The following is a 26,215-nucleotide window of genomic DNA, read 5'->3' as shown; positions in this document are numbered from 1 at the left end:
TTTCAGCAGTAAGCACACTGCTCTAGAGAGCGCTTTTCTCTTCCTTTAGACTCAAATCCTCAATAATGCAAAAGTCAGTGTAATCAAGACTGACAGCACTGGACACTGTGTGGTCAGAGTTGCACTGTCCAAGAACCGTCAAGCTGATTTGCTTCAAAATGTAAATTTGAAATACTAGTCGGATAACCCATATAAAACAAAACTCCAGTCTAAGATGGTTTGCTGGTTTAAGCAGGTCTAGCTGGTCTCACAGCCTGACCAGCTGTAAAGTCACCAAAACCACTTTGAAACCAGCTAAAAGATCAGCTTGGAAGACCATCAAGCCAGTTTAGGCTGGTTTAAAAGGTTTATAAACAAAGCAACCGAATATATACAGTATCGAACGTGAGAAAATGGTCCAAAGCATCCAGAACATAATGACTAATAACAGCAGTTTTGCTGAATGATGGAGGCAAATATCATAGACTAGCGCAACAAAACGCGTGTGCCAATATTATGCATGATTTGATGAGACATAGCCTATACAATTTTATACTAGCATATTATATAATACAGTATATCATATTAAAGTAAAATTATGACCAGTAAAAGATCAGAGCATCCTTACATAATAGGAAACAGCACATGTACATGCAACACTGCTGCTGCGGAGGATATTTTCACCTGATTCACCATCTTCTGAGATGATGTTAAAGAACTCAACGATTAATTATTCTCATTTAGAGATATAAAACACGAAGAGGCAACCAATCGTTGCTAACAATCCGTGCAATGTAATGCCAAGGCTTCAAAGGCTATGTGGCAGATGTGTCTTTGATGGGGAGTATAAATAGAAGCATAGGATGCGCGGTGTCCATGTCAGATGAAGGTTATTCTTCTTACTTTGGGCTCATTTTTCGCAGCTTCCCCGGCGAAAAACGCACACATACAGTAAATATTACAAATCATTTAGCGCAAAGTATTTAAAACGCATATTACTGCCGTTGTCTTACCGTAAAAGCCGTTGTCTTACCGTCACTTACGCCAATACTGCGCCTCTTTCAACACTATACAATTTTATACTAGCATATTATATAATACAGTATATCATATTAAAGTAAAATTATGACCAGTAAAAGATCAGAGCATCCTTACATAATAGGAAACAGCACATGTACATGCAACACTGCTGCTGCGGAGGATATTTTCACCTGATTCACCATCTTCTGAGATGATGTTAAAGAACTCAACGATTAATTATTCTCATTTAGAGATATAAAACACGAAGAGGCAACCAATCGTTGCTAACAATCCGTGCAATGTAATGCCAAGGCTTCAAAGGCTATGTGGCAGATGTGTCTTTGATGGGGAGTATAAATAGAAGCATAGGATGCGCGGTGTCCATGTCAGATGAAGGTTATTCTTCTTACTTTGGGCTCATTTTTCGCAGCTTCCCCGGCGAAAAACGCACACATACAGTAAATATTACAAATCATTTAGCGCAAAGTATTTAAAACGCATATTACTGCCGTTGTCTTACCGTAAAAGCCGTTTTAAGCGTCACTTACGCCAATACTGCGCCTCTTTCAACACCTGCAGACACTTTGACGTCACTTGAAAGACGTGTGACGCCAAGAGGGGCGGGGTCAGAGCTTTGATTGACGGCTCGGAGAACTAATGCTAACAATGCAGTCCCACCCACAGGACGTTAAATATTCAAGAATCATTAAAACCAGCATCATTCATTATTTAGGAGCGTGGCTTCGGTCTCTCCATAATTAATCAATAAAAATGGTCGCAGAAAATGAGCAGCTGACACAGGGTTTTGTTTACATTAACGGTGCAGGTCAGTGTCCTTTTCACCATGCTGATATGTAAGCAAAGTTTGACTCTTTATTGGTCATGTTTCTTATAACAAATCACCATGGCAACCATGGTTAACGCAAATACAGTATAGTTATTATTGTTATTACTGTAAAATCATAATAAAACAATGTAAGACCTAATTTAAACAATGTAATACGATTTTTGATGATAGTGGTAGCTGTTCCTAAATTACCAAAAAAAATAAAATTGTACTAATAAAAACGGTGCTAACTATTGTATTTTGACCAAAACAATGGTTGATTTTTCCTCTTAAGTTGCCTGAAAAAGGGTACAACACGGTAATTCTTGACAAAGGAATATAATATATCATATATTGTTATATATGTATTATATGTAATAAAACAAAACTATTTTATTATTATTATATTGCAACTAACTAAATTTATCAGAAAAAATGCAACAAAGTTGCATGAGTACAAAAAGGGAAAAATTGCATCAATGCGCTTGTAGCGCCATCTAGTATTCAAATGAATATGAATATATATAGGCTATATAAGGGAGAGCGGGGTGATTTGAGCCTGCGGGGAAGTTGAGCCACCCCTTGTTTCTAGACAACCTTAAATAAAATTGGTGATATGACCACACATATTAGAAGATTTAAGCATTTTAGTCACCCTATGATGGAGAGAGGCCCATGCAATATTACATTTAAGTTCAAAAAACTTCAAACGTTCAAAGTGATTTTTGTATGTTCAAGGACTCATGCTTCTTGTGTCTAAATAATTACAGACAAATCTGAAAAAAAAAATGTTAGCTCTAAACTGCTGTATGATACAAGTTTGTTAAAATGGTAGGAGTGGGGTAATTTGAGCCAAAGTTCCTGGGGAAAGTTGAGCCAGTGTCTCGCCCCTTCTTATGATTATAAAGTATTATTTTACTGTAATTATACATTATATTTCATTAATTTTACACCAAACATGATTTTGATTTTGTTCTTTGTTTTGAACTTGATTTTGCTCTATACATTTTAAATAGGCCTTGTTTATGAAAATTGGCCACTGAAGATTTTATGAAATTGTATTTCCCTGCAACATTTATAAGTGGGATGTTGAGTACTAGCCCATTTCTGTAAGGTCAGTTGCAGTCTTTTTTTTTTTTAATTCTTCAATTTTAACTTTTTGTCCTGGAATTTTTAAATAATTTAAAAAACGCCCTCAGAGTTGTTAGGGTCCTTATTAGGGTCGTGGGGAGCTGGAGCCTAACCCAGCGTCTTGAGCCACAGATGAGGAAACTCCCTGCATGAACGGCCAGTCCATCACAAGGCTCACACATAGATTTTAAGAAGTCATGTGCTCGCTTAAGTAAAAACTGGCTCAACTCACCCCGCTCTCCCCTATATATACACACACACACACACACACACACACACACACACACACACACACACACAAATAGTGTTATGCTGAAGTTCGACAAAATTATCTTTCAATAGGTAACCTACATTTTTTATTTTCCAGAAAAATGGACCCAATAGACTAATCTTGCACATAGGGGCACATACAATTTTTTTAGCCAATCAAACGCTTTCTAGAATGAGAATCCGTCATTATAAAACTGCATATCAACAAGGAGGCCTGCAATACCTGGAGAGATATGGTTAGCATTAGCATCGAAGCTAACCAGACAGATTTCTACCTATCTCTGGTCTTTATGTGCTCAGCAGCAATTTATGAATGATTGCTTAAAACCACACATTATTTAATTATTTTTATTGGCAATTCAGAACAATCTGAATTAAAAATAAAAAGTATTTTTGGCTCTGACAGTGGAGAACACAAACACACTGTGATAAACCAACTTTATCTGGAACATATGTGACCTCGACCCATAAACAAATGTCTTTGACAATGTCAGTAATACTAACACACAGAGGATGCTTATAAACACATTATTACAGAGAAGAGGACACAGTTCAGTAATATCATACAGCAAATTCATTTTAGACACTATAAATGTTTCACAGTCGCTGCTGTAATGGCACTAAAGCTAAAGGGATATGCTTTAAGGCTCTTGATTTCTACACTGGCTTTTCTAGTCTCTGAGAACGAGTGTGGCCAAGTCTACTGGATAAAGTGACACTCTTAGCATTTAACATCAATCTGGCTACAGATTCTCTTCAGCACTGCTGACTACTCTTAAGTAGGGAATTCATTCATTTTTTTATTTTTAATTACAAAATGTATGTATCACAGTTCCATGTTTTTAGCATACTAAAAGGTGAAGTGTGTCATTTCTCGGCTATTACATATGAAAAGAATCATTTTCAAACCAGTTTCTCAAGCGTTTTCTGATTGGTCATAAAAAGAGGTAGCCAAACCCCAATAAATAAAACACATAATATAATATGATCTGGAAATTATTCATATATATAATCTTGTAATTAATCTCAATTCCCGACCAATGGAAGAATTTAGAATGAAATAGTAATTTTACATTTGGTAAATTTTAAGTAATTCAAATGTATAACTTTTATTTATTTATTTATTCTACACAATTTTCTCTGACCACAGTTTGGTTTATGCAGTTTAGTTGACCATATTTAAAATGAAATTACAATTCCTCTGTAATTTCATTGCATGTTTCTGGAATATTTTGAGGCAAAGATCTCTGAAACTGATGACAATATGAGAGCAGGATCTTAAGGATCAGTTAGTCAAAGCCCTTTATGTAAAGTGGACACGCGTCTGGCTCAGAGTAAGGGTTGTTTGTGCTGATCTAGACCAGAACCTCCTGTTTAAATCCACCTACAGTAACAATAAAAGCAGGAAAGATGTCAGATCCACTTCAGCTCTTGCAGTGGAGGCAGCCGGAGGCAATCTCCAATTTTACAATCTCTATCATGGGCATAGCAGAGTAAATCAACATAAAACACGGATTCACTCGTGAGTGTCAAATTTAGAGTTGTCATCATTTGAACCAGATAAAATATCAACCCTGTTCCTATTTCTATAATCATAATGTCTACATAGTGCTAATGTGTCAAGAGATATAAAGGTATTTCAGTACAAAGACGTGTCTAAAGGGATTCGCCGTACAGTCGTCTAATGAGCCCAATATTTTGGCTTTTAGATTACATTTTTTCTTTTTTCTTCAAAACAAGATTATAAACAGATAGATTAGTGACTGCACTTTGGAGTCTTGCTACATTAAAATGAAATCAACATTATCCTGAGGTTGCCAGCAATCACAAAGTTATCGCTAACCTGTTAAGGCAAGACACTACAAGCAAAACCATTACTGTATGTACTGGTTAATTCTGCTTCCATGTCTTCTTTCAGACTAGTGGAAAGAAAACATACAAATTAACATTAAAGTGTTTATTTATTACACATGATCTATTTGTGGCTGTAGATTTCAATACATACAATACATATTTTCAAAGGCCTTTTTCTTAAAAGTCAGAAATCTCCACGTTAGCATCACGTATATATACACCAAGCTTTACAGTCGATATATAAGGTTTTTACAGAGAGGTTTGTATATATATCATTTGCCTGATTTATGTAACATTTTATTCCTAAAATCATAGTGATTTTATTTGTTTATCATTTTTTTTTTTTCTGGCTCTTGACAGAATTTTCTGATTTATGGAGTGATAAAAAGAGAAATCCAAAATGCCCTCTGTAAAAACTCTATGAAGTCAACAAAATGAACTTTGAACCAATGTTCAGATTTATGTTCTGGAAATGAGTGCAGATTTGAATGATATAATGTTTCATTTACATAATTTAACATAACATTTCAGAAAACTTGTAATACAAAATTATTATTATTATTATTAATCTACAGTGATTAATCAGCTGGGGAAGTATGGCGATTAGTTATTATTAGTATTAGTTCTTTTTTTTTTTTTACTCTTTTCACCTGTGGTGTCTTGCCTTAAATATTTCTCGCAGATGTCCCGTTTCATTCAACTAAGTTATTTCTCAGTGGCAAAAAAGCAAAAGCATTAAGTTATCCGTTATTAAAAAGGTTCAAGGTAATAAATATCCTAGAGTCGAGAGGAAAAAAGTTCACATAATGAGTAAATCAGCTTTCCTCTGCAGTTGGCACGGACAGTCACTCAAGGGAAGACTCATGTTTCTCCATGCGACTCTCACATGAGAGCACGAAAACATTCATCTACACCTTCAGCCTCAGTGCTTTCACAAATCTAGCTTTAAAACACAGGCTTATTTGGTCAGATAAACCGTGGGTCTGTTGTGTTTTTAGTTTTTAGTGTATGGTTGTTCTACTCAACCCCAAATTATTGGTAAGTGCAACTAAGAAACACAAGTGAAGGAGCACTCTTAGTACTGGGCCTTGTTAAGTTTCCAACTGCAGGATGGATACGCTGGTCATTTCTTGGTCCAGTTCTCTTTCGCTGCTGTCTAAAATGCGTGTGACCCCGCGAGGGGACGCTTGCGGATGCCTGGGGTCTGTCATAGTCCTTGATCTGTCTGCATCCGTGTGTTCTTCTTCAGCCTCTAGCTCCCCGTCCTCTTCCTCCAGAGTCAGCTCAAACTGGAACTTTTCTCCGGCTGAGCCTGTGACGCTCAGCATGGCCCGTGAGTCCTGCTCTTCCGGGGTGGGCGACGGGCTGCGTGGGATCATGCTCTGATACCATTCGCGGTTGTCCTCTAATGTATCTAGAATGTCCTGAGCATCTGGATGGACCAGATCAGCCCATGTCTCCCATAGAGGATGGACAATGTAATCGATGAACCCCACCTTAAGAAGCAATAATTAAACACAGTCGTCATTAGTACAGTATAGTACAGGACAGACTTTTTCAAACTTGTTAATTCCACATATGATGATTCATTTGTGAAGGAGCCGCTTCCTAAAAAGGCAACTACATATTTTGATGTATGAACACACATTTATACAGTGTGAGAAATATGGAGTGTAAGATTTTTTTAAATAATAATTGGCTTGTATATGGTCATTTTGCAAATGATTAAAATAGTACCGGAAAATACTTTTTATTTACATCTATATTATACTACATTTTTATTTATTTATTAAAACTAAATGCTGATTTTTGTCTTACAATTAAAAACTCACATACATTTTAATATCTTATGTCAATATCATAACTTAAACATCTTTTATTAATATCTTAAATGCACATATTAACCTTGACAGTTTTGAAAAATAAATGTTGTAATATTTAACTTTTTTCTCAATTTTATTTACGGCTATATATTTTTAATGTATAAACACCAATTTATACAATTTGAGAAAAAAAGTGATATGGTGAAGATTTTTTTTAATTACTGGATTTTATATTATCATTTTGCAAATTATTAAAATAGCATCAGAAAGTTTGTTTATAGTCTACTGTTATTTATTTATTAACAAAACTAAATTCAGATTTTTGTTCCAATTAAAAACTACTGCTAATAATAGAATAAAATATTCACAATTCATCTCATGATTTCACGAATCAAATTGAGTGAATGTTGAGTCATTATATTAAACATCTTTTATTAATATCTTAAATGCACATATTAACTTTGAAAGTCCTACAAAATAAATTTTGTAATATTTCACTTTTTTCTCTCAATTTTATACATCTATATTTTTTCATGTAATGAAAATAAACAACAATTTATACAGTGTGAGAAAAATATTAAGTGCAATACTATAAAGACCTTTTTTTTAAAGTACAAAACAGCATACTCAACATACTTATTATTTACATGTATATTCTACTGTTTATTCATTTATTTATTACAACTAAATGCATTTTTTCCCTTACAATTAAAATCCATTTATACAGTGTGAGAAAATATTAAATGTGATATTATAAATCCTTCTTGGAATATTTGGCTTTTGTAATTTCACAAATTATTCATAATATCATAATACACACATTACCCTTGACAGCCTTAAAAAAATAGTGTAATTCTTTTATTTTCTTCTCTCAATTTTTTGCCCCCTTGTGACTCTCCCAGACATACCTGCGATTTTTCCACAGAAGCTGTGTGTTTGTCACACATGGGGCTGATTTCTATGCCCTTGTCACGCTCACGGTCCCCCTGTCTGAAGAGCTCCACCATGATGCGGTCTGTCCACTCTCTGTAGAGCTCCAGGGGTTTCGTGGGGTTGCTGAGGTCAGCGCAGTGAACCATATTCTGAAGCACCTTTCGAAGAAAAGAATGAATAATTTTTTAAATTGTGCAAATAGAACTGAAAAGCCAAAAAATGGTCGACTAGTCACTAAAAACTTGACCTAAATAGAGTTGGCAGACTAGAATTGTACTTTGTATTGGTAGAATGAGACGTGCACTACCTGTATCCGGTCTGAGTAGTTGTCCAGCAGCAAGACTCCCAGACTGGTCACTTTTTTAGTTTCCACCATTGTCTTCAGGTCAGCCAGGAAATTCATGTGTTTGGACATATCAGTGGATAATACCTGGAGAGACAACGGGGAATTTGATATTATATCTACAAGTATTAAAAACACTGTATTTGAAATGTGACATCTTAGAAAGGTTTGTTTTGTTTCATGTGTTTTTATTAGGGTTAATGCTTTGTGGCTCCCCCCCCCACCCCATCATTCAGAAGAGAAAGGAAAAATTTAAATCGCATCATATGACCCCTTTAACCCCATATGTCTTTTCAAATAAAACAACAAAGAGAGATCGGAGTAGTCTGATTCACAAATGAATGCCTCTTATGAACTTGACTCACAAAGGAGTCACAGATCACTCATTACCTCAATGAATCATTTAGAAACAGTTACTGAATCTGCGTCATTCACTCATACATCATTACTATCAGACATCTGGTTATGATGTAAAATAAACCATTAACTGTCACTATATTTTCCTTAAATGGATAGTTTGAAAAAATGAAAATTCTGTCATCATTTACTTACCCTCAAGCTGTTCCAAACTGGTATTCCTTTGCTCCAAACCTGAATCTTTTTTCTTTTTCTGCTGAACACAAAAGCGTGTGAATAACTAGTCCCCACTGACTTCCATTGTCTTTTTTCCACACTTCGGTAGTCAATGGGTACCAGAAACTGTTTGGTTACCAACATTCTTCAAAATATCTTAATTTGTGTTCAACAGAAGAAAGAAAATCATACAGGTTTGGAACAACTTGAGGGTGAGTAAATGATGATATGACACTCGCTGTGTAAATACTGCAAGTGGAGTAATACAAACGGTAAAATGTTTGGAGTGCTGTTATCACTAGAATATTGCACCACTAGAAAATGCTCTCAGCCAATCAGATTCAAGGACCTGAAAGAACTGTTGTAAAAATAAATATATAATGAAATGTAGTAAGGATCAGTTATTTTGGACTTGTTTAAAATAACTAATAATAAGTGGAATCAGAATTATTACTATAACAATCCCTAGTCTGTAAAGTAAAGTTAAGTGGTCTAAATGGAAGGCATAGGACCATAAAATGTTTGTCCAATCATATCCCTCGGTCCGAGGGCTACAATAGGCTGTCTTACCTGCCTGTCAACATATGTATTTGCATACTTCTGCACACCCTGTTTGCACAGACGTGATACATCATCAGCGCGTTCCATTACGCTATTGCAGACCGAGCGAGAATGGAAGGCATTATTATTGTAATATTATGCACTTTGTACTGTAATGTTTTCTCACCGGTGAATGAGACATGAAGTAATCTGACAACGTTGCATTCAATCCTCCACCAACGCCGTCTCTCACAGTGTCGCTGGTTAGCCTCTGGTCTGCTTGTGCGTGCTCATTGGTTTTGGAGGAGGCGTGGCTTTGCAGAGTGATTATGCAGGGAGGGTGGGATCTTATGCTTTCAAAGCTAGCTTGCTATTGCTAGCCTCTCTGAAATCGCCTACCCTACCTTTAATACCGAAGTCCTCCAGTTTCATTCAACAGCAAATACAGTAAATAACTGAGGCACAATATGAGCAGTTGCGTTTGAATGAAACAAGCGAGAGCGTGGTGGTGTGATAAGAGAGACGTGAAAGGAGCGCCGGCCTCAAATACCCAGATGAGCGGTGTGTTATTCGGCATTGCTAATGACGATGATTGTTATCGGGAAATAACACTCCTCGTTTTATATTGACTGACCAATCAGATTCAAGTATTCCTGGAAGAGGTGTAGTAGACATTTATAAAAGTCTCACCATATCTATAGTCATCTGTCGCAGGGACTGTCGTTGTTTCTTGCTGAGGTTGCAGAAGATATCACAGTTCTCCTCCTGGAGAAGCTTGAAGCCCACAGCCAAGTGATGATTCTCCAACACTGAGGCATCATTATACATGAGAGCCAGTTCAGAGTCTGAAAGAGTGAAGAGAAAAATAACATACTATGGTCCCGCTGGCCTTTTAGTAGTGATGCACCGAAATTTTGACGTATCTTTATTTAAATAACATTTATTTTCGGTTTTGGTTTTCGGCCAAGTGCATTCTGAATTTTTGGTTTCAATCCAGAATTTTAATTTCGGTGCATCAGTTTTTCAAATAGGTGTTCCTGTGTTTGTGTTGAATGGATGTGGGAATGGAGTTTGGAGTTATTTTAATGGTTTGTCATTAAAGAGTCGTACTTGTGTTAATAAGGAACTGGTTAGACACTCCTGGATGGTCCACATCATGAATAGCACTCGCAAACAGAGCAGCCATGATCTCAAGGTCTGTGAACACATCCTGAAAGTAAAAAAACAAACAAATCCTGGTGTTAACAATGGTTTGTTCAGAGGTTACTTCCCATGAGCACTATGTATGTACGTGATCATCCATGCTGACCTCTAGGGCAGGTGTGGAGAGAAGAACGTGTGTGGACTGCACAACATCTGCTGCGTGGATATTGTTATGGTAGGCCACGTCCGGATGGTAGTGATCTTCCAAAGTCATGAGGAAAGTTAAGAAGGTGTCCGATGGGATCTTAAAGGTCTTGAGCAAATCTCGCTCCTGACAATTACAGAGTATAAAAATATAATCAACTGTCAGGTAAATCTGCAGTTAAAACCAGCGTAAAAATATACAGAAAAGCAACAGTAATTTCAGTTAATGCTAAACATACCAATGATAAAATTATGAGCTTTTTCTTTTGGCAGGTTTTCTAACAGTAACATCTGTTGTTTTTTATTCAAGGCTATTTATATTAGCGAACAATAGCGAAGCAGTGAAACATTTATGTCAAGAGACATTTCTAGACAAATGTCTTACCTGAAAAATGGTGTACATTATGACCGTTAGTGGCCGATTCCCAGAATACTCTGCTATCTTAAAAATATCTATACCCCAACGATTGATGTCCTCAAGCTCCTGGAGTGAAAAATACAGTCATTCTACTCCAATGAAGAGCACTCATAATAACATGAACAATAATAATATAGCACTATGAATCCATGAAAGACAGCATAAAGTCTTTATCAAAATATTTCACTAAAAGTAGTTTGTTAGGTTTTAAAATTATTATTTAAATAATATAGTTAATACTACATATATTTTCATCAAGACATCAAGATGATTTAAAATAAGACAAAAGCATTAAAATAAGCAAAATAAAAAAAATAAAACAACTGAACTAAACTAAAAATCTAAAAACAAAAACATTTTGTTTAATTCCGTTTACTTACTATAAATAAAGATCACTTTGAAAGACCTTAATGTATATTATGATGTCTTTTTAAAACATGCATCATACTTTCTGTATTGTACTAATAAAAAAAGTAAAAATTAATAAAACCCTCAATAATTTTTGCTGTAAGTAAATCTAGCCAGTATGTTCTGCACATCAAGACTTTGGTGTCAAGCAATAATACTAGTTAAACTAAATAACTTTTAAATTGTGATTTCTAGACTTTTGAAAAGTCATGTAAATGAACATGAAAATCAGTCTTATATCTCCATGGGCATTTTTTATAATGACAATACATGTTTCTAGTTATTCCAAGCTCTAAATTATGTTATTGGGTAGAAATTGTATGTAAAAATATTGAAAAAATTATTTTACATTAAATCACAAACAACTATAAAAAGCCATGGTCACTTGAATATTGTTGTGGAGTCAAAAAAGTTGAGAACCACTGGCCTAATTATTATGAAAAAAAAAAAAAAATCTGACTGAAAAAATGCGAAAAAAGTCAGAATTGTGAGATATGAACACAAATTTGTATTTTTTCCTATGAATTCTAAGTTTCCTCTCACAATTCTGACTTTTTTTCCTCTGAATTCTGAGTTTATATCTTGCAATTCTGTTTTTCTGTTTCCACCACGGAATAAAAAATACAAAAGGCAATCGCAATTTTTGGTAAAAGGTAATCGCAAATTTTAGTATATATTTCCCAATTCTGATCTACAGTAGAACTGACAAAGAGTGAAATGAAGGGACACCTTGGCTAGGAGGCTCTCATGTTGTGTTTTGACACCAAATCGAGGGATGCATGTGTCGGGAGGGAGACTCGGACTGGGGCTCAGTTTTCTCACTCCACTTATCTGAGACATCAGACGGCGTTTTTTCTCCTCCTTACACGCTGCTGACAAAATCTCCACATCATGCTGTTTTTCTGCAACACAAACCACAGAGTATGTGAAAAGCCCTGAGCTAAATTCAGATTGAAAGGAAGACACAGTATGGGAAAACAGAAGAAAAATACTGAATATATATTTCTCTGAATTAATGCTAAACACACCATGTTATCATAAATCCAGTCTCTAAATTTGTGTATATAAATGACAAAGTCACTCACGTAAAATTGTGCTTGCTATGAACTCCGACACCTGGTTTCCTGACCGGCTGGTCTCTGACAGCTGAGTTAGTTCCCTGTTGAGCATTCTTTTAAACTAAAAATAATACAACACATAAAATTAATAAAACATTAGAAACATTATATTCGCAACAGTCAAGTTCCGGAAGTAAAAACTCCATTCATTTTCTCCATAAGGAAACAATAACTGATAAAACATTAAAGACAGACCTGTTGTGAGCTGCAAGGCTGTTAAACGATTGTATATGCTTTTGCTGAACCCGTATGTTCGCATTAATTCAACTTATTTTTAAAAGAATCATATTGTGCAATAGAGGAATTTGTGGTGAAAAACTACATTACCCATGATGCCGTGCAAAAAAATCCACCAATCAGGGAGTTGCAGTGAGCAAAGAGTGCCAAAGCTCGGCCCACTCTCATGAAGCACCGCGAATCATGTAATGAGTTGGCCTCCCTACGCTATGAAAATACTTAGATTTTTGTATAAATGCATATTTCGCAATGAACTTAAATATAGGCTATTGTTTCTGTAGATAAACAACTTTAAATGAATAGTTTTATATTTCTCTGGCATTTGTAATTCAATTAATGTCATTCGAAATGCTTCATGGGATTGTAGTTCCTTCCCTCATTAAAGCGGTTTTGTCTGATTCTCATATACTTTTTTTGCTTCCAATTAAAATCTGTAATGTTGTGATTCCCCTCGTAGCTGGTTAGTTTGGTTCATGGCTTACAATGCTTTTTTTTTTTTTTTTAAACCCTATGGGAAAAATTAATGAGAAAAATACTTCTCGAAACCAGTGCTGATGAAAAAGTGGACAGGCACTAATGTACTGATTTCAGTGTAATAATTACAACAGCAACTGATACACGGGGTTATGTAATCATGAATCAGCAAAATGATTTACAACTCTGGTTAACATATACTGTAATATAAACTGAATATGGAGCATTGCAATAAAAGACCCAAACAGTTTTGTATTTAGGAAAAAAACAACAACAACAACAGCATGAGCGTTTTTTCTCTGATGAGAAACATAAATTCAGTCAAATGAGACCACACTTTTGACTAATAGTAAACATACTGTCTCATGCACTGTAATAACTGCAACCACTCTGTCAACATTGCATACGTCCACGTTTCTCTTTAGTACTGTACTGAAATATGCTGGTATTGTATTGCATTGTTGCTATCTTTATGCATGGCTCTGTGTGTGTAACATGCACAACATCAAACGGGAATTTAATTCAAATACTAGACCTTAGAATCAAAATTTACTACTCTGTACCCAAAAACATATTAAAAACCAATTTATTCCATTAAATTATAGTTATTACTAGAAGTATCATAAAAGTAGCCTTCTGAAGTCATATGATAGCGCAGTGTTATTTTAGTATTATTTATTTACTAATATAATATGTATTAATATTTTTTATTTTATATTTTCAGTTTTCATTAAAATTTTAGTTTTATTAATTTAGTAATTTTCATTATTATTATAAATTTTTAAATATTTCTGTTTATTTTTTTTTAGTAATTTTATTACTTCAAATTAAACATTTTATTTCAGTTTGTTGACAACACAACATTTACAATTTTTATTTAAGTTTTTCATCTAATATTTATTTGATTTTAGCTGTTTCAATGAACTAAAATGATTTTTATTAATTTTAGTTAACAACAGCTTCGAAATGGGCAAATGAAAAGTTTTATGAACTACAGACTTCATGACAAAATCTGCACCGCAAATGGCTTGTGAGCTAACATAGTGTAAAAGCTATACTGTATGGCCAGTTTTATATTGCTTTTTGACTTTTTAGGCAGTTTTGGGCATAAATACACTTTCACTGTAAGTAAAAGAACTGCTCGTACATCAACTCATTTCTTGTTTTTACAAATGATTCCAATTTTCACTTTTGACTGAAATATTGCTTTAAATACCTTATTGGAGGCCATTTCACTGACGGAGTGATGTGTTTGCAGGGTCTCTAGCTGGTCCAAACACCAGTCCAGCTCTTCAAGAGTCTCGACGGCGAGTTTCTGATATGCCTCATCTGCAACAAACAACCTCAGATGTCAGAACATCAATAATGTTAATGGTCACTATTCAGATGTTCAACCTTTACATCTCTAAAAATATGGCTGAGGTCTACAGTATAAGAAAAAGTCCTCATCTTTGGCTAGACCAGCTCGTGCTCTTACACTCACCGGACAGGCTTGTTTTACAGGCCGACTGAGGGTTAGTGCCTGACAGTCTCCTAATTTACAGAAAAAAGATTAAAGAGACTTCATGTGACAATTGTTATAAATCATTTTCTTATTAATCTTTCCATTCACTGACTGTCTGAAGGTGTTTCTGCTACAGACTCACTTGTTGTTTCTATCTTGCATGTGGGTTAAAGCTGCAACATTACCCCTCACTGTACGCAGACTGGCAAGAACCTACAGGACACACAAACACACACACACACACACACACACACACACACACACACACACACAGTGCAGAGTGACTGTAAGACATATTACACATCCACGTATCTACACAATACAATGGCCACAGAACTACAGAACCCCTTCTTACGCACATCTTATTATAAATCAATGTGCAGAGTACCATGCACAATTTTGTGAGCTCTTTGTGAAATTGCAAATATAAAAGGCTTTAATATATAAGGGCTGTCGATTTAACGTGTTAGTTTGATTAATGGGTCATTCGATTACTTATCAAAGAAATAATAAATTTAAATTATTAACGCATTTAACGCTCCTGCCATCTGATTGTATGTCATCTTACACTGCATGCAGATGCTGATGAACATGATGCTGGAAAATGGACTGTGAGATGTAGCCTATGAGAATGCAGTTATATGCCCTAAAATTCAAGATATGGGCAAAAATTTCCCCGTATAGGTTTTTGTGTTTCGTTACTGAATGAATCCACATTTCTGAACAAATCAAATAAGCCAATGATTCAGTGAGTCATTCATAAAGACAGTCTTTAGAGTATCATATTGAGAGTATAAATTCACATTCAATATTAAATTTTTTTTTACAACTCACTAATGCCCACTTAAATCCCATTAATCTCATAGCATTATCTATTAAATTCTAACAGCAATGTAAATGTCTATTCAATGATTTTCTCATTTAACACAATAATGACTTTATCTTTTTTTTCCCCTCAGCTCAAACTGATTATTTTGAAATCGGTACATCATGCAATTAATTCGATAATAAATGTTAATCGCTTGACAGCCCTAATATATATAGCTAGAGGGCATATATACTGTATATATTATACATTTATTAAATCAATAACCAACTGACCTGAGCAAACGGCGTTACAATCATGTCCTCCCCATGACTGCAAAAGAGAAGTCAACAATCATAATCAAATTACAAACGTAGCAAGAAATCAATATTGAATTTACTTTCTTAAAGCAATTTCATTGTATTGTTGCTAATGATTGGCTGGTGCATATTAATATTTCGCTCTGACTCTGAAACACCTTTCCACATCGTTTGACGTCACAAATCCTTCTTACTTTTTAACCCCTTCCCCTCCAATCACAGATTAAATTATTTCCTGATGGATAAAATCTATGGAGGATTGGGATTGCCATATAAATATATACATCTTTCAATAAAAGTGTAAATATAAATAAATAAAATAAAAATAATTTTTTTTCCCATTGCACTTTGCTGTATTTAATAATACAGTCTCTCTCTCTCTGTAGACTGATATGAAAGATTTATTTCTTAATGCACTCCCATTTCTTTTTAAAAAACATTCCTTATTTTACTTGGAAATACATGAGATTACAGAAGTAATACAGGTTGAGAACTCTATTTCCCACTGACTTTATATTTACAATACGCTTTAGTTTTTACAAAGATAGAAATCAATTTACTGCTTTTTAAGAGCTACATGCAGAAAGATGAACTAATAATTAAGTGGGAAATCAGAAAAATATGTTGAGTCAGTCCAGTGACAGAGTACTATGACATATTGTGCTTTCGTGTGTGATGAAAGCTTACAGCTCGCTGGCGGTTGAGGAGTTTCTGGACATCGTCTTGGGCGAGAGGTCGAAATCTGAGTCCGAGCGGTAAAGGAAAGACTCTCGCCTCTGGCTGTTGGCCTGGAGTACCAGACCCGAGCTTGGACTGGGGTCCAATGGACTGCGCCCGATCGACATCCCATTTTCCACATCGAAACTGTAACAGAATGACAGGTGACAGAGAGTTAGTTATCTAAGGGAACATTTTTACAACTAAAAGAAGAAACTGCCAAGCATTTGATCGAAGGACTGCTGAAAATTGCTACATACATTTAAGACACTGCTATTCTTGCAACTGCAAGGACAAGTGTTATTTTTAATGTTAAATCTATGATTATCCAACAGCAGAGGACAGAAAGAGTGCATTTTAGTTTTTATATATTCTGAATTAAACATTTCATTTAGGGCTGCACAATAATGGCTAAATGCTTAATCACAAACATTTTGTTCATTATTATTATTAATCATGATTATTGTCATTTAAATTTTTTTTTTTTTTGTAACATTTTATCAGAATTACTGCACTTTCACATAAGCACAAATCAAGAGAACGTCAACCCACAATTTTCTTGCAGATTGAGTCACGGCAAAAAGCGCAAAGATCAAGTGAAAGAAAACAGACTGGCTCTATTACACTTTTATTTGAGCAGAATATCTCAATAGAGATCCCTAAACTACAACTTGTTTGCCAGTGTTTTCAGATCATTAGCATTTTTTTCCTGTAATGTACAGAGTTGCCAGGTTGGGATGATTAAGTCAACCACTTGAGCAGAAAATGTATCTATTTATAAAAAAAGCTGATTGGGGGATTTAAACTTTTGAAATCTGGCAACCGCAACAATGAAGTTTTGTTACCATTGCAAGATAATGCAAATGCCAATTTAAAATGAAACATTTTCAGGATAAATAACCAGTGGGCAAACATCACAGATGATTATGCATAATAAATCAAGTGAAGCAGAAGCTGTGACCAGGATTAAAAAATGATTTATTGTACATCCCTACATTGTCAATGAAGACCTCTAGCCCACAAGCCGTTAACTGAAAAAGAGAAGAAGCAGGCTTTCGCTGGACTGTCTGTAGGTCTGAGTTCAAGGACTCTCTGCTCTGATTCAGACTGACTTGAAGAGAAAGTGAGCCAGGACTGCTTTTGGTTTATTTATATCTGTGGAGGTTCAGCGGCTGAGAGTCTATTTGTAGTTTCTCAGGTAAAATGTTGCTTCTCTCCATTCAGAAATATCAACACATTCTCATGCTGTAAAGAGAAAACAGAAAATCCTCTGTTACTCAGCTCTCCTCAGGATAAGTAGTGGTGTATGCTGGTTGGTGTTCAATTGCTCATTGGTTTAAAGCAGTGGTCACCAACCTTTTTAGGCCCAAGATCCCTGACCTCGGCCTTTATGAAAGACAGATAGAAAAAGACATCGCAGATTGTACTTCAAATTTGAGGCCTTTTACTTAGTATTTTAATGAGTGATGCGCCGATCATAGCTGATTCAGAATTCAGATTTTCTTTTCTTTCTTTTTTTTTAAACTAGCAAATTAGATTCTGATACTGATACTGATTTTTAAGCAAATTTATTTATTGGCTATTTGCTTTATAACAAAAACTGGCTTTAAACAAAAATATCTAGCCATTTGAAACTAGAGGCAACCACTGCATTTTAATCACGATCTGCACGGGCAGTTGTTTTTGATTTGATTTAGATTAATTTCAGGATTTAAAACAAAAACAGAATGGTCTGACTTTAGGTGTTATTTATTTATTTGCTACACAACAGCAGGTCTGAATGAGACGCACTCTCTGACAGCAGGTGGCACTAATGTACAGGGTTGCCAGGTTTTCGCAATAAAACTAGTCCAATCGTGTTTCAAGGGGGGGTTCCCCTGTAAAAATCGCATTCCGGGGGTAAAATACGCGTTTTTCGGCGGGGATCTTCAAGTAAAATTCACATTCCAAGGGCTAAATATCACGTTATTGGGGTCGCTTCAACCCGCGGACATTGAACAACAACCCGCGGCAACAGTGTTAAAGTAACCCAATTCCGCGGGAAAACCGCGTGATGATGACAAAACATGTGATAAAGATCTACCAGTCGATCGCGATCGACGGGTTGGCGACCACTGGTTTAAAGGGATAGTTCACCCAAAAATTGCAATTTTGTCATCTTTTACTCACCATCAAGTTCTTCCAAACCGGTTTGAGTTCTTTCTTCTGCTGAAGATATTTTGAAGAATGTGGGTAACCAAACAGTTTCTGGTCCTCATTGACTTTCATAGTATTTTTTTCTTTCCATACTATGGAAGTGAATGGGGACCAACAACTGTTTGGTTACCCACATTCTTCAAAATATCTTCAACAGAAGATAGCTATGTTCAATAGAAGAAAGAAACTCAAACAGGTTTGGAACAAACTGAGTGTAAATGATGACATCATTTTTATTTTTGAGTGAACTATCCCCTTAAGGGTTTTTCAACTCCCTACAGTCCACAGTAATAAACTCAGACCTGTTTTTGAAATATTATCGATACCTCAGTTCACATTATTATTTTTCTAGGTAATCAAACTTTTGTCTTGGTAGATGATAAAACAAATGAAAAAATAAAAAAATCCCGTGAAGTAGGCCATATAGAATCAAAAATATCATAGAGACTTTGAAGTGTTTTTTTATTAACTTGGGTATTTAACCAACCACACTATCAGCCACCTAGCAATACCCTAGTAACCTCCCAGAATACCCTAGCAACTGCATAGTAGCACGCTAACAACCATTCGAAACACCTCAGCAACCTTTGGGTCCGTAACAATAAAAACAGGTAAACAAATAAAATATTTTCATTACACCTACTAACTTTATTTTCTCACAGTATATCTCTAATAATGCCATCCTACTGTAATATATCTATATAACATTGTCACTGCATTTCAGCAAGTATATTATTAAACGGCTTGTACTGTGCATTGAAAACACAATTTAGTGAAACTCTTTTTGTCTTTTAAGTTGAATGTGTCAGCAAACAGAAGGAGAAAACACAGGTAAATGATGGTCTTACAAAGCTTTATTACAGGCTTCCCTGCCGGTACCAAGACTCAAACCCGCTTCCTTTGGCTTTCAAATCCCACTCTCTAACCATTAGGCCACGAGAAGATGATGGCAAATGACTAGGATGGGTTCGATGAACAGGTAGGTAGAGCAGGTAAGTAATACCTATATTATATTTCACAGTAAAAAAAGATAATCCGCAAGAAGTGATTCAGAATCATAAAGTGACTGGATCGTGAAAAGGCAGAATGACATTTTGATAAAGTAATGGGGCCAATTCTGAATCCATGTTGACTTTAAAGCAACTTTAAAACATTTAAATAAAAAGGAAACTGACAAAAATGAGGAAGATTCAAATTAAGATTTCAAGATTATTCTAAAGAAAACATTAGTTTTATCCCTTCAGTTAACCTTCCTCCTGATGTTTTGGATGGACTCTAAGCAGCTGGGTTACACCAAGGCATTTATGAGAAGTGGTGAATTGGCACTGAGCCACAGATGTTATCATTAAAGTTCACTGTCTCTGAAACAACAGGGAGCTTTTTTGAAAATAAAGGCCAAACATGACCCCATTCTTTCGTTTATGTGGTGTGAAAAACAAGCTGTATAAATTTGTCATGGTGGGTCATGTAGCCTGACCTTGGCACTTTAGAGACGGGGACCCAGATGAAAAAACATGTGGCACAGGAAAAAACAAGACGCAAGCTGGGTCATAAAGTGCTGGCTTGAGTGGTTCCTGTAGAAATGACCCTTCAGAAAACAAAAAAAAAAGACACTTACATTCTCTAGATAGCTGGACAGTATTTCTTTAACATGAACATGTATACCTGATTCAACCCAAATAAACATTGATATAAATTAATGTATTTAGTTTGTTTAGTTTGTTAATGTATTTAGACCTCAATACAACTTTTTTATTTTTTCAGTACACACACACACACACACACACATTGAGAATTGTGTTTGCAGAGCAAAAGGTTGTGGGTTTGATTCCCAGAGACACACATTCTGGTAAAAAAATGTATAGCCTGAATGCACTGTAAGTTGCTTTGGATAAAAGCATCTGCTAAATGTGTAAAATTTAGTGTGTGTGTGTGTGACTGGTGACCTAAAATTATAAATGAAATTACTTTATTGAAGTAAAAAATACTACTTAATATCGATTAATCAACCTAAATAAAATAATTTACAACAACAAACTAAGTGTTTATGAGTTAAGTCAGTTAACAGTTTCATGGTTACCACATTTTACAGTGCAAAGGAATTAATATTTAGTAAATATCTAGTTTAAAAGATGATATCTGCTGTTTAATGACCAAATGAACAGTGAGAATGCTACAAATAATTTTGATGTATATACATTACTACGACTACTAATATTTATTATAAATGCAAACTCTTGACTTTGAATCAGACTTGGAACTCTGAACCAGATAGAAACTCTGAATAAGAATTATGATACAAACTCTAAATCAGAATTATGATGCAAACAGTGACTCAGATGCAAACTCTGAATACGAATTATGATGCAAACTCTTAATCAGATGCAAACTTAACTATTTCAACAGATGCAAACTTAACATAGCTCCACTATTTAATGATATTGCATTAGACTCATTAGAGTAATGGTCCATTACTCAGTAGAATTGTGCAAATCTTTTCAGCATACTCTAAAGCACAAGATAATGTCTGGAAATAATCTAGTATCTAACTGCTAATACATATATCAGAATGCTTGTTTACATTGTAACAGCTGGACAAATCAGACACATTATTATTTGTTATATTTAACAAATAATCCACAAACACTCTACACCAAACAGGCAAACCATGAGGTTCTCTGGAACCCTTCCCCCGAAATGCAAATAACCCCAAAGGGACAGAACAGACCTCTGGTTACCAGAGTAACCATAAAGATTTTACAACCCAAAAAATATAGAAAGCCTCCCTCTTACTTAACTGCCCATAGAAAAGGACTTTCTTTCATTAATTCACATACAAACTGTGAATGAACATGCACATCCCCAGGACATTGTGTGCAACATTACTGTTTTGTATATTGTCTTTTGTATTGTTGTATTGTGTACTCTTTTATGCGTGCCTTATGATAGAATTATTACATAACGTAACCCTATTGGTACCGTGTTTGATATCAAAATAACCCTTTTTTAGTCCACCTTCCATTGGTGCATACCACCTCATTATACTGTAACATGCATTATATGCTTTAATCAGAGTATAAAGTGATACATAACTGCTTGTCCACTCTGATCACGCAAAAGAGCCAGCTTTCACACAAAGAGACTCTTTCCCTCCAAAAATTACACCTCCATTGGTCAAGCCAAACTCAGAAGATGTGAACTTGCTAGAAGTTAAAAGGCCTCACTACTCTGTGACCTCCCGCTCTTCTTCTATTCTCTTACTTACTTCTCTTACTGCTCTTACACTCTTGCCTCTCAGACATCCATCCAGGCGATCCCGTGGGACCTCCCACGCGCCGGCAGGACCTTAAAGTTGCAGCAAGCCATGTTGCAACTTTCCACCTGGGAGAGAAATCTCCTGACCACCGAGTCAGAATAACATCTTTGGCGTTCATCACTCACCAACCCAGAAGAACTCGATCACAACTCCAACACCACCGAACTGTTGAACCATCAAGACTTTCATCCGAGACTGCATCTGGACGTTCATTCAACGGCTAAGGCAATGCAAGTATTGCACATTTAACTGAACTAAACTGAGATTTAGTGTAAGCGGTAGACCCCTTTGCTACAAAGGTGCTGATGGTTCGCTCAGGTGATTAATTGACTTTGACTTTCCATAGCTTCATTCCCTTGGTTTCTATAACATTCTTTATTCATTCATTTCTACTTCCCCTTTTCCCATGTGTGTATGTGTGATTGTATGTTTATTTGTTTGTTTAGACTAGTTATGTCTTAGTGTGTAGTTAATAAAAAGTTTGTGCACAATTACATTTTATTCTGTCATCGCTTGTAAACAAAGTCAATTTAACGAGCTGATCTTGTTACATGCTCTAATGCATTAGTATGTAAGAAAGTTATTTTCGGTGGCCACGAAAATAACATTTCCTAGAGTTAATACGAAATTACACTGCATGTTCGCTGGACAAACAGATTAGTTGATGGTAACATTGTAATCTATCAATGTCTCAACAACATCTGCCAAATGTCCTAATAATCAAAAGGAAATGTTTAGATATGTAATGATCTATTTCCAAACTAAAACACACAGGTATCAAATATATGTCTTGTCAACATGCATATGTTATCAGAGAAACAGCCACTGTCAAGACAAGCAGGTAAATTATTCATGTGGTTTTGAGGAAAGAAGATATATAATAGTGCATGAAATACTGAGGAAAATTACGGTACGATTACAGGTAAAAGGTACGATTACAACCTACAGGAGGTTTTTCTTTCTCATAATTCAGTACTGTGTACCAAAATCCATATATTTCCACAGAGAGGGAAGAGCAAAGTACAAAATACGAGTTCTGAACAGCAGCCTGACAAAATGCCGGAGTTTGTATAAAGCAGCAAATGTCAACAGTGAACTTACCACAGTATATGCTTTTCAGCAGATCTCGGTCGCGTTCGCAAGCAGATTGCCATTCTAACTCTCAAGACTTTTAGTAAAAACCTTGGACAAAAATCCAAAGACAATCTTACCATATAAATATTTCCTGAAGAATAAAAATATATATTTCTTACATTTGATTTACTAATTTAATTGGATATTTCATTTAAAGACATTGAATTATTTAAATCCAGAGACTGAAATCTGTAAATGCTGAAGCTTAATATAGTGTTTTTACCATAAACACATCCAGTCCTCTCTCTTTCTCTTGTTTTTTGACTGCACACACACACACACACACACATTTCTCCGCACACACACACACACACACACACACACACACACACACACACACACACACACACACACGTGTAACTGCTCTTTGCCAACAGACAAGTCGCAGCATGCTAGTAAAGCTGACGGATTTGTAGAATACCACAGAAACATACGTCAGACAGCTTCAGGATCAGACATGCTTAAGAGAAAAAAAATAAGAAACTGCATTTTGCCAAAAAAGAGCCTATTTTTTAGGGGAATTACATAAATTTTTTTTCATTGCAATTATTTTAATTACAATTAAATTAGGGCTGTCAATCGATTACAATTTTTAATCGAATTAATCACATCCTTTTTATGTGATTAATCGCGATTAATCGCACACTTCATGAAATTAAGCATAGACCATTTATCTTGTTTCAAATGTTTATTTTGTCATCATTTGCTATATCCAGCAAAGTAAACCAAAAGATTGATGGGTGATTCTCAAAAATCTATATTTTCTGCAAGCTTTTTTCAAGATAAATTTTGATGACTTTCCAAAAAAGGACACTTAGAAACTCCAAAAGGGCACCAAAGAACCATATGATATAAGGAGCCCATATAAGCACATATGAAAGAAAAAAAAAATCAGAATTTTATAGTATGTGTACAGAGCAACAGCAAAGAGCTTTTTTATATTTTAGAGAAGCCAAGTTGCGATACCGAACAGGACCACATGGAGATGCCAAAAAAACCCTAAACCAACCGCCTGCTGACTGCATATATCTACTACAGTACACGGATCCATTTCGTATAACTAAACACAGCAACATAAACATGACAAATCAAAACATGTCTGTGCCTGGGCTCGCGCTCTTCAGAGACAATCACAAAATATGACAGAGCTCGTGTTTAAAAGTGAAACACACTGGAATGAATAGGGCCTTTCGCACCACAGGAACCTTTTCATAGTACCAGAACTACAGTTTTTTCCAATTGCTAACACACTAAAATGACATGCACAGCACAATTATTTAAACTGACACACAGAGAGCAAAACTTCTTCTCAAGTCTCCAAAAGTCTAAACACATTTTCTGCTTTACACACATTTTGCATTTCAAAATGGCACTTTTTAAATGCACTGAACACAGTTCTCTGCATAAGACACAACAATCTGACATAAAGTCACATGTTTGCCATTTCAAAACACTGCCATTCAAAATGACACTACATGAACTACTTGGCCAATTACATGTGCCACCTGGCCAAACACCTCAATTAATCAGCCTGGTTTCCTTTATATTAGCGCTGTTTTGGACGGATTGTTTGAATGCATTCGCTTACTGGTTTATTGGACTGAAAACTTTCCCGGAGTTTAGCAGCTTAAAATGATCTAATCGCAAGCAGAGTAGCAAAATTGGGTTAAAGGGTTAGAATAGAAATTGTGCTTCAGTAATTTTGCGTTAAATTATTTGAATGCTTTAAGGATTGTAAAATTAATCGCATACGTTAACGCGTTAACGATGACAGCCCTAAATTAAATACACAATCTACCCCAAATTCCTCTAAATAGCTCCTCACTACTGTATTTACTATGGATGACTGATACAATTTTTTTCAGAACTGATCTGATACCAAAAATTCTGTGTATTGGTCGATACTGATACGTTACCGGCACAGTTTTTTAAAAATCAATGTAGAATTTCTATACCTCTGTGTGTCACACTTGCTGGTTGTAGATCAAGCGCACAACGCAGGAGATGAATAACATACAGTCTTAAATAGTAATCCACAGGAAAACAGACAGGGAATCCAGGAGGAAGGCAAACCAACGATGTGTATACATAAAAAAACAAAAACCAGCAAGGACTGAACAGAAACGGGGAGTACTTCATACAAAAGCAAGAGAGGGACTAATGACTAAATTAACAGGACACAGGTGAACTGAATGAACTAATCAAGGGAACTAAGGAAAACTAGGTCAAGGGACTGAAACAAGGCAGGAGAACAGAAAACACAGAAAACAAGGTTCAAACTGTGACAGTACTCCCACCTCCGACCAGGTGCGACCTCACGCAGTAACGGAACAACCTCTTTGGCCGGTTATTCTGTCACACCGACTGCTGCAAAGATGATGAAGACACGATGAAGATAATAGAAATAAATAATTTTAATAGATAATCCACAAGATGAAGAAGTTCTTACACACAGGGTAATATCAAACACAACTAATAACCGGCCACTGAAGGAACAGAACGGGGAGACTTAATACAAACGCAAATGAGGGACTAATGACCTAATGAACAGGACACAGGTGAACAGAATGAACTAATCAAGGGAACTAAGGAAAACTAGGTCAAGGGACTGAAACAAGGCAGGAGAACAGAAAACACAGAAAACAAGGTTCAAACTGTGACAGTACTCCCACCTCCGACCAGGTGCGACCTCACGCAGTAACGGAACAAAGGGTGGAATGGTAACAAGACAGCGAAGGGCAGGCAGGCAGGTGACCATGGCGGACCAGACGGAGGGAGGAGCCATTGAGGTATCAGGAGGAACCATGGCAGACTAGATGGAGGGAGGAGCCAGGACAGAGAAGGAACCAGGGCGGATCAGATGGAGGGAGGCGCCAGGATGGAGACAGGAGGGACCAGGGCGGATCAGACGGAGGGAGGAGCCAGGATG

General features: G+C 35.8%; 2 protein-coding genes across 7 annotated transcripts in view; both read right to left on the bottom strand.

Annotated features, from left to right (window-relative positions):
• The window catches only part of LOC107665838 (ras-related protein Rab-3A-like), a 17,000-nt gene extending 15,404 nt beyond the window's left edge, over positions 1-1,596 (bottom strand). The window contains exon 1 of one of the 2 annotated variants that reach the window (XM_016456882.1): positions 1,520-1,596. The gene's annotated coding sequence lies outside the window, so the exon portion shown is untranslated. Of the gene's footprint in view, positions 1-992; positions 1,016-1,519 lie in introns of those variants that run through there. The other variant, XM_016456883.1, reaches the window with a different exon arrangement.
• Positions 1,597-5,658: 4,062 nt separating this feature from the next.
• LOC107665846 (cAMP-specific 3',5'-cyclic phosphodiesterase 4D-like) overlaps positions 5,659-26,215 on the bottom strand; it is a 75,567-nt gene continuing 55,010 nt past the window's right edge. For 3 of the 5 annotated variants that reach the window (XM_016456893.1, XM_016456897.1, XM_016456894.1), the window contains exons 2-15: positions 16,611-16,787; positions 15,900-15,936; positions 14,941-15,011; positions 14,778-14,827; positions 14,511-14,623; positions 12,551-12,644; positions 12,195-12,367; positions 11,025-11,123; positions 10,602-10,766; positions 10,403-10,502; positions 9,983-10,137; positions 8,144-8,266; positions 7,812-7,994; positions 5,659-6,576 (exon numbers count right to left, since the gene is read on the bottom strand). In XM_016456893.1, coding sequence (XP_016312379.1) covers positions 6,172-6,576; positions 7,812-7,994; positions 8,144-8,266; positions 9,983-10,137; positions 10,403-10,502; positions 10,602-10,766; positions 11,025-11,123; positions 12,195-12,367; positions 12,551-12,644; positions 14,511-14,623; positions 14,778-14,827; positions 14,941-15,011; positions 15,900-15,936; positions 16,611-16,787 — 1,945 coding nt within the window. In that variant the 3' untranslated portion in view covers positions 5,659-6,171. Of the gene's footprint in view, positions 6,577-7,811; positions 7,995-8,143; positions 8,267-9,982; positions 10,138-10,402; positions 10,503-10,601; positions 10,767-11,024; positions 11,124-12,194; positions 12,368-12,550; positions 12,645-14,510; positions 14,624-14,777; positions 14,828-14,940; positions 15,012-15,899; positions 15,937-16,610; positions 16,788-23,253; positions 23,335-23,509; positions 23,567-26,215 lie in introns of those variants that run through there. The other 2 variants (XM_016456895.1, XM_016456898.1) reach the window with 2 other exon arrangements.

Source organism: Sinocyclocheilus anshuiensis, unplaced genomic scaffold, assembly GCF_001515605.1.
Source record: "Sinocyclocheilus anshuiensis isolate Anshui unplaced genomic scaffold, SAMN03320099.WGS_v1.1 scaffold920, whole genome shotgun sequence".
In the NCBI taxonomy this organism is placed as follows: Eukaryota; Metazoa; Chordata; class Actinopteri; order Cypriniformes; family Cyprinidae; genus Sinocyclocheilus; species Sinocyclocheilus anshuiensis.
The sequence above is the reverse complement of the archived record's forward strand: the minus strand, read 5'-3'. Positions and strand labels throughout refer to the sequence as shown.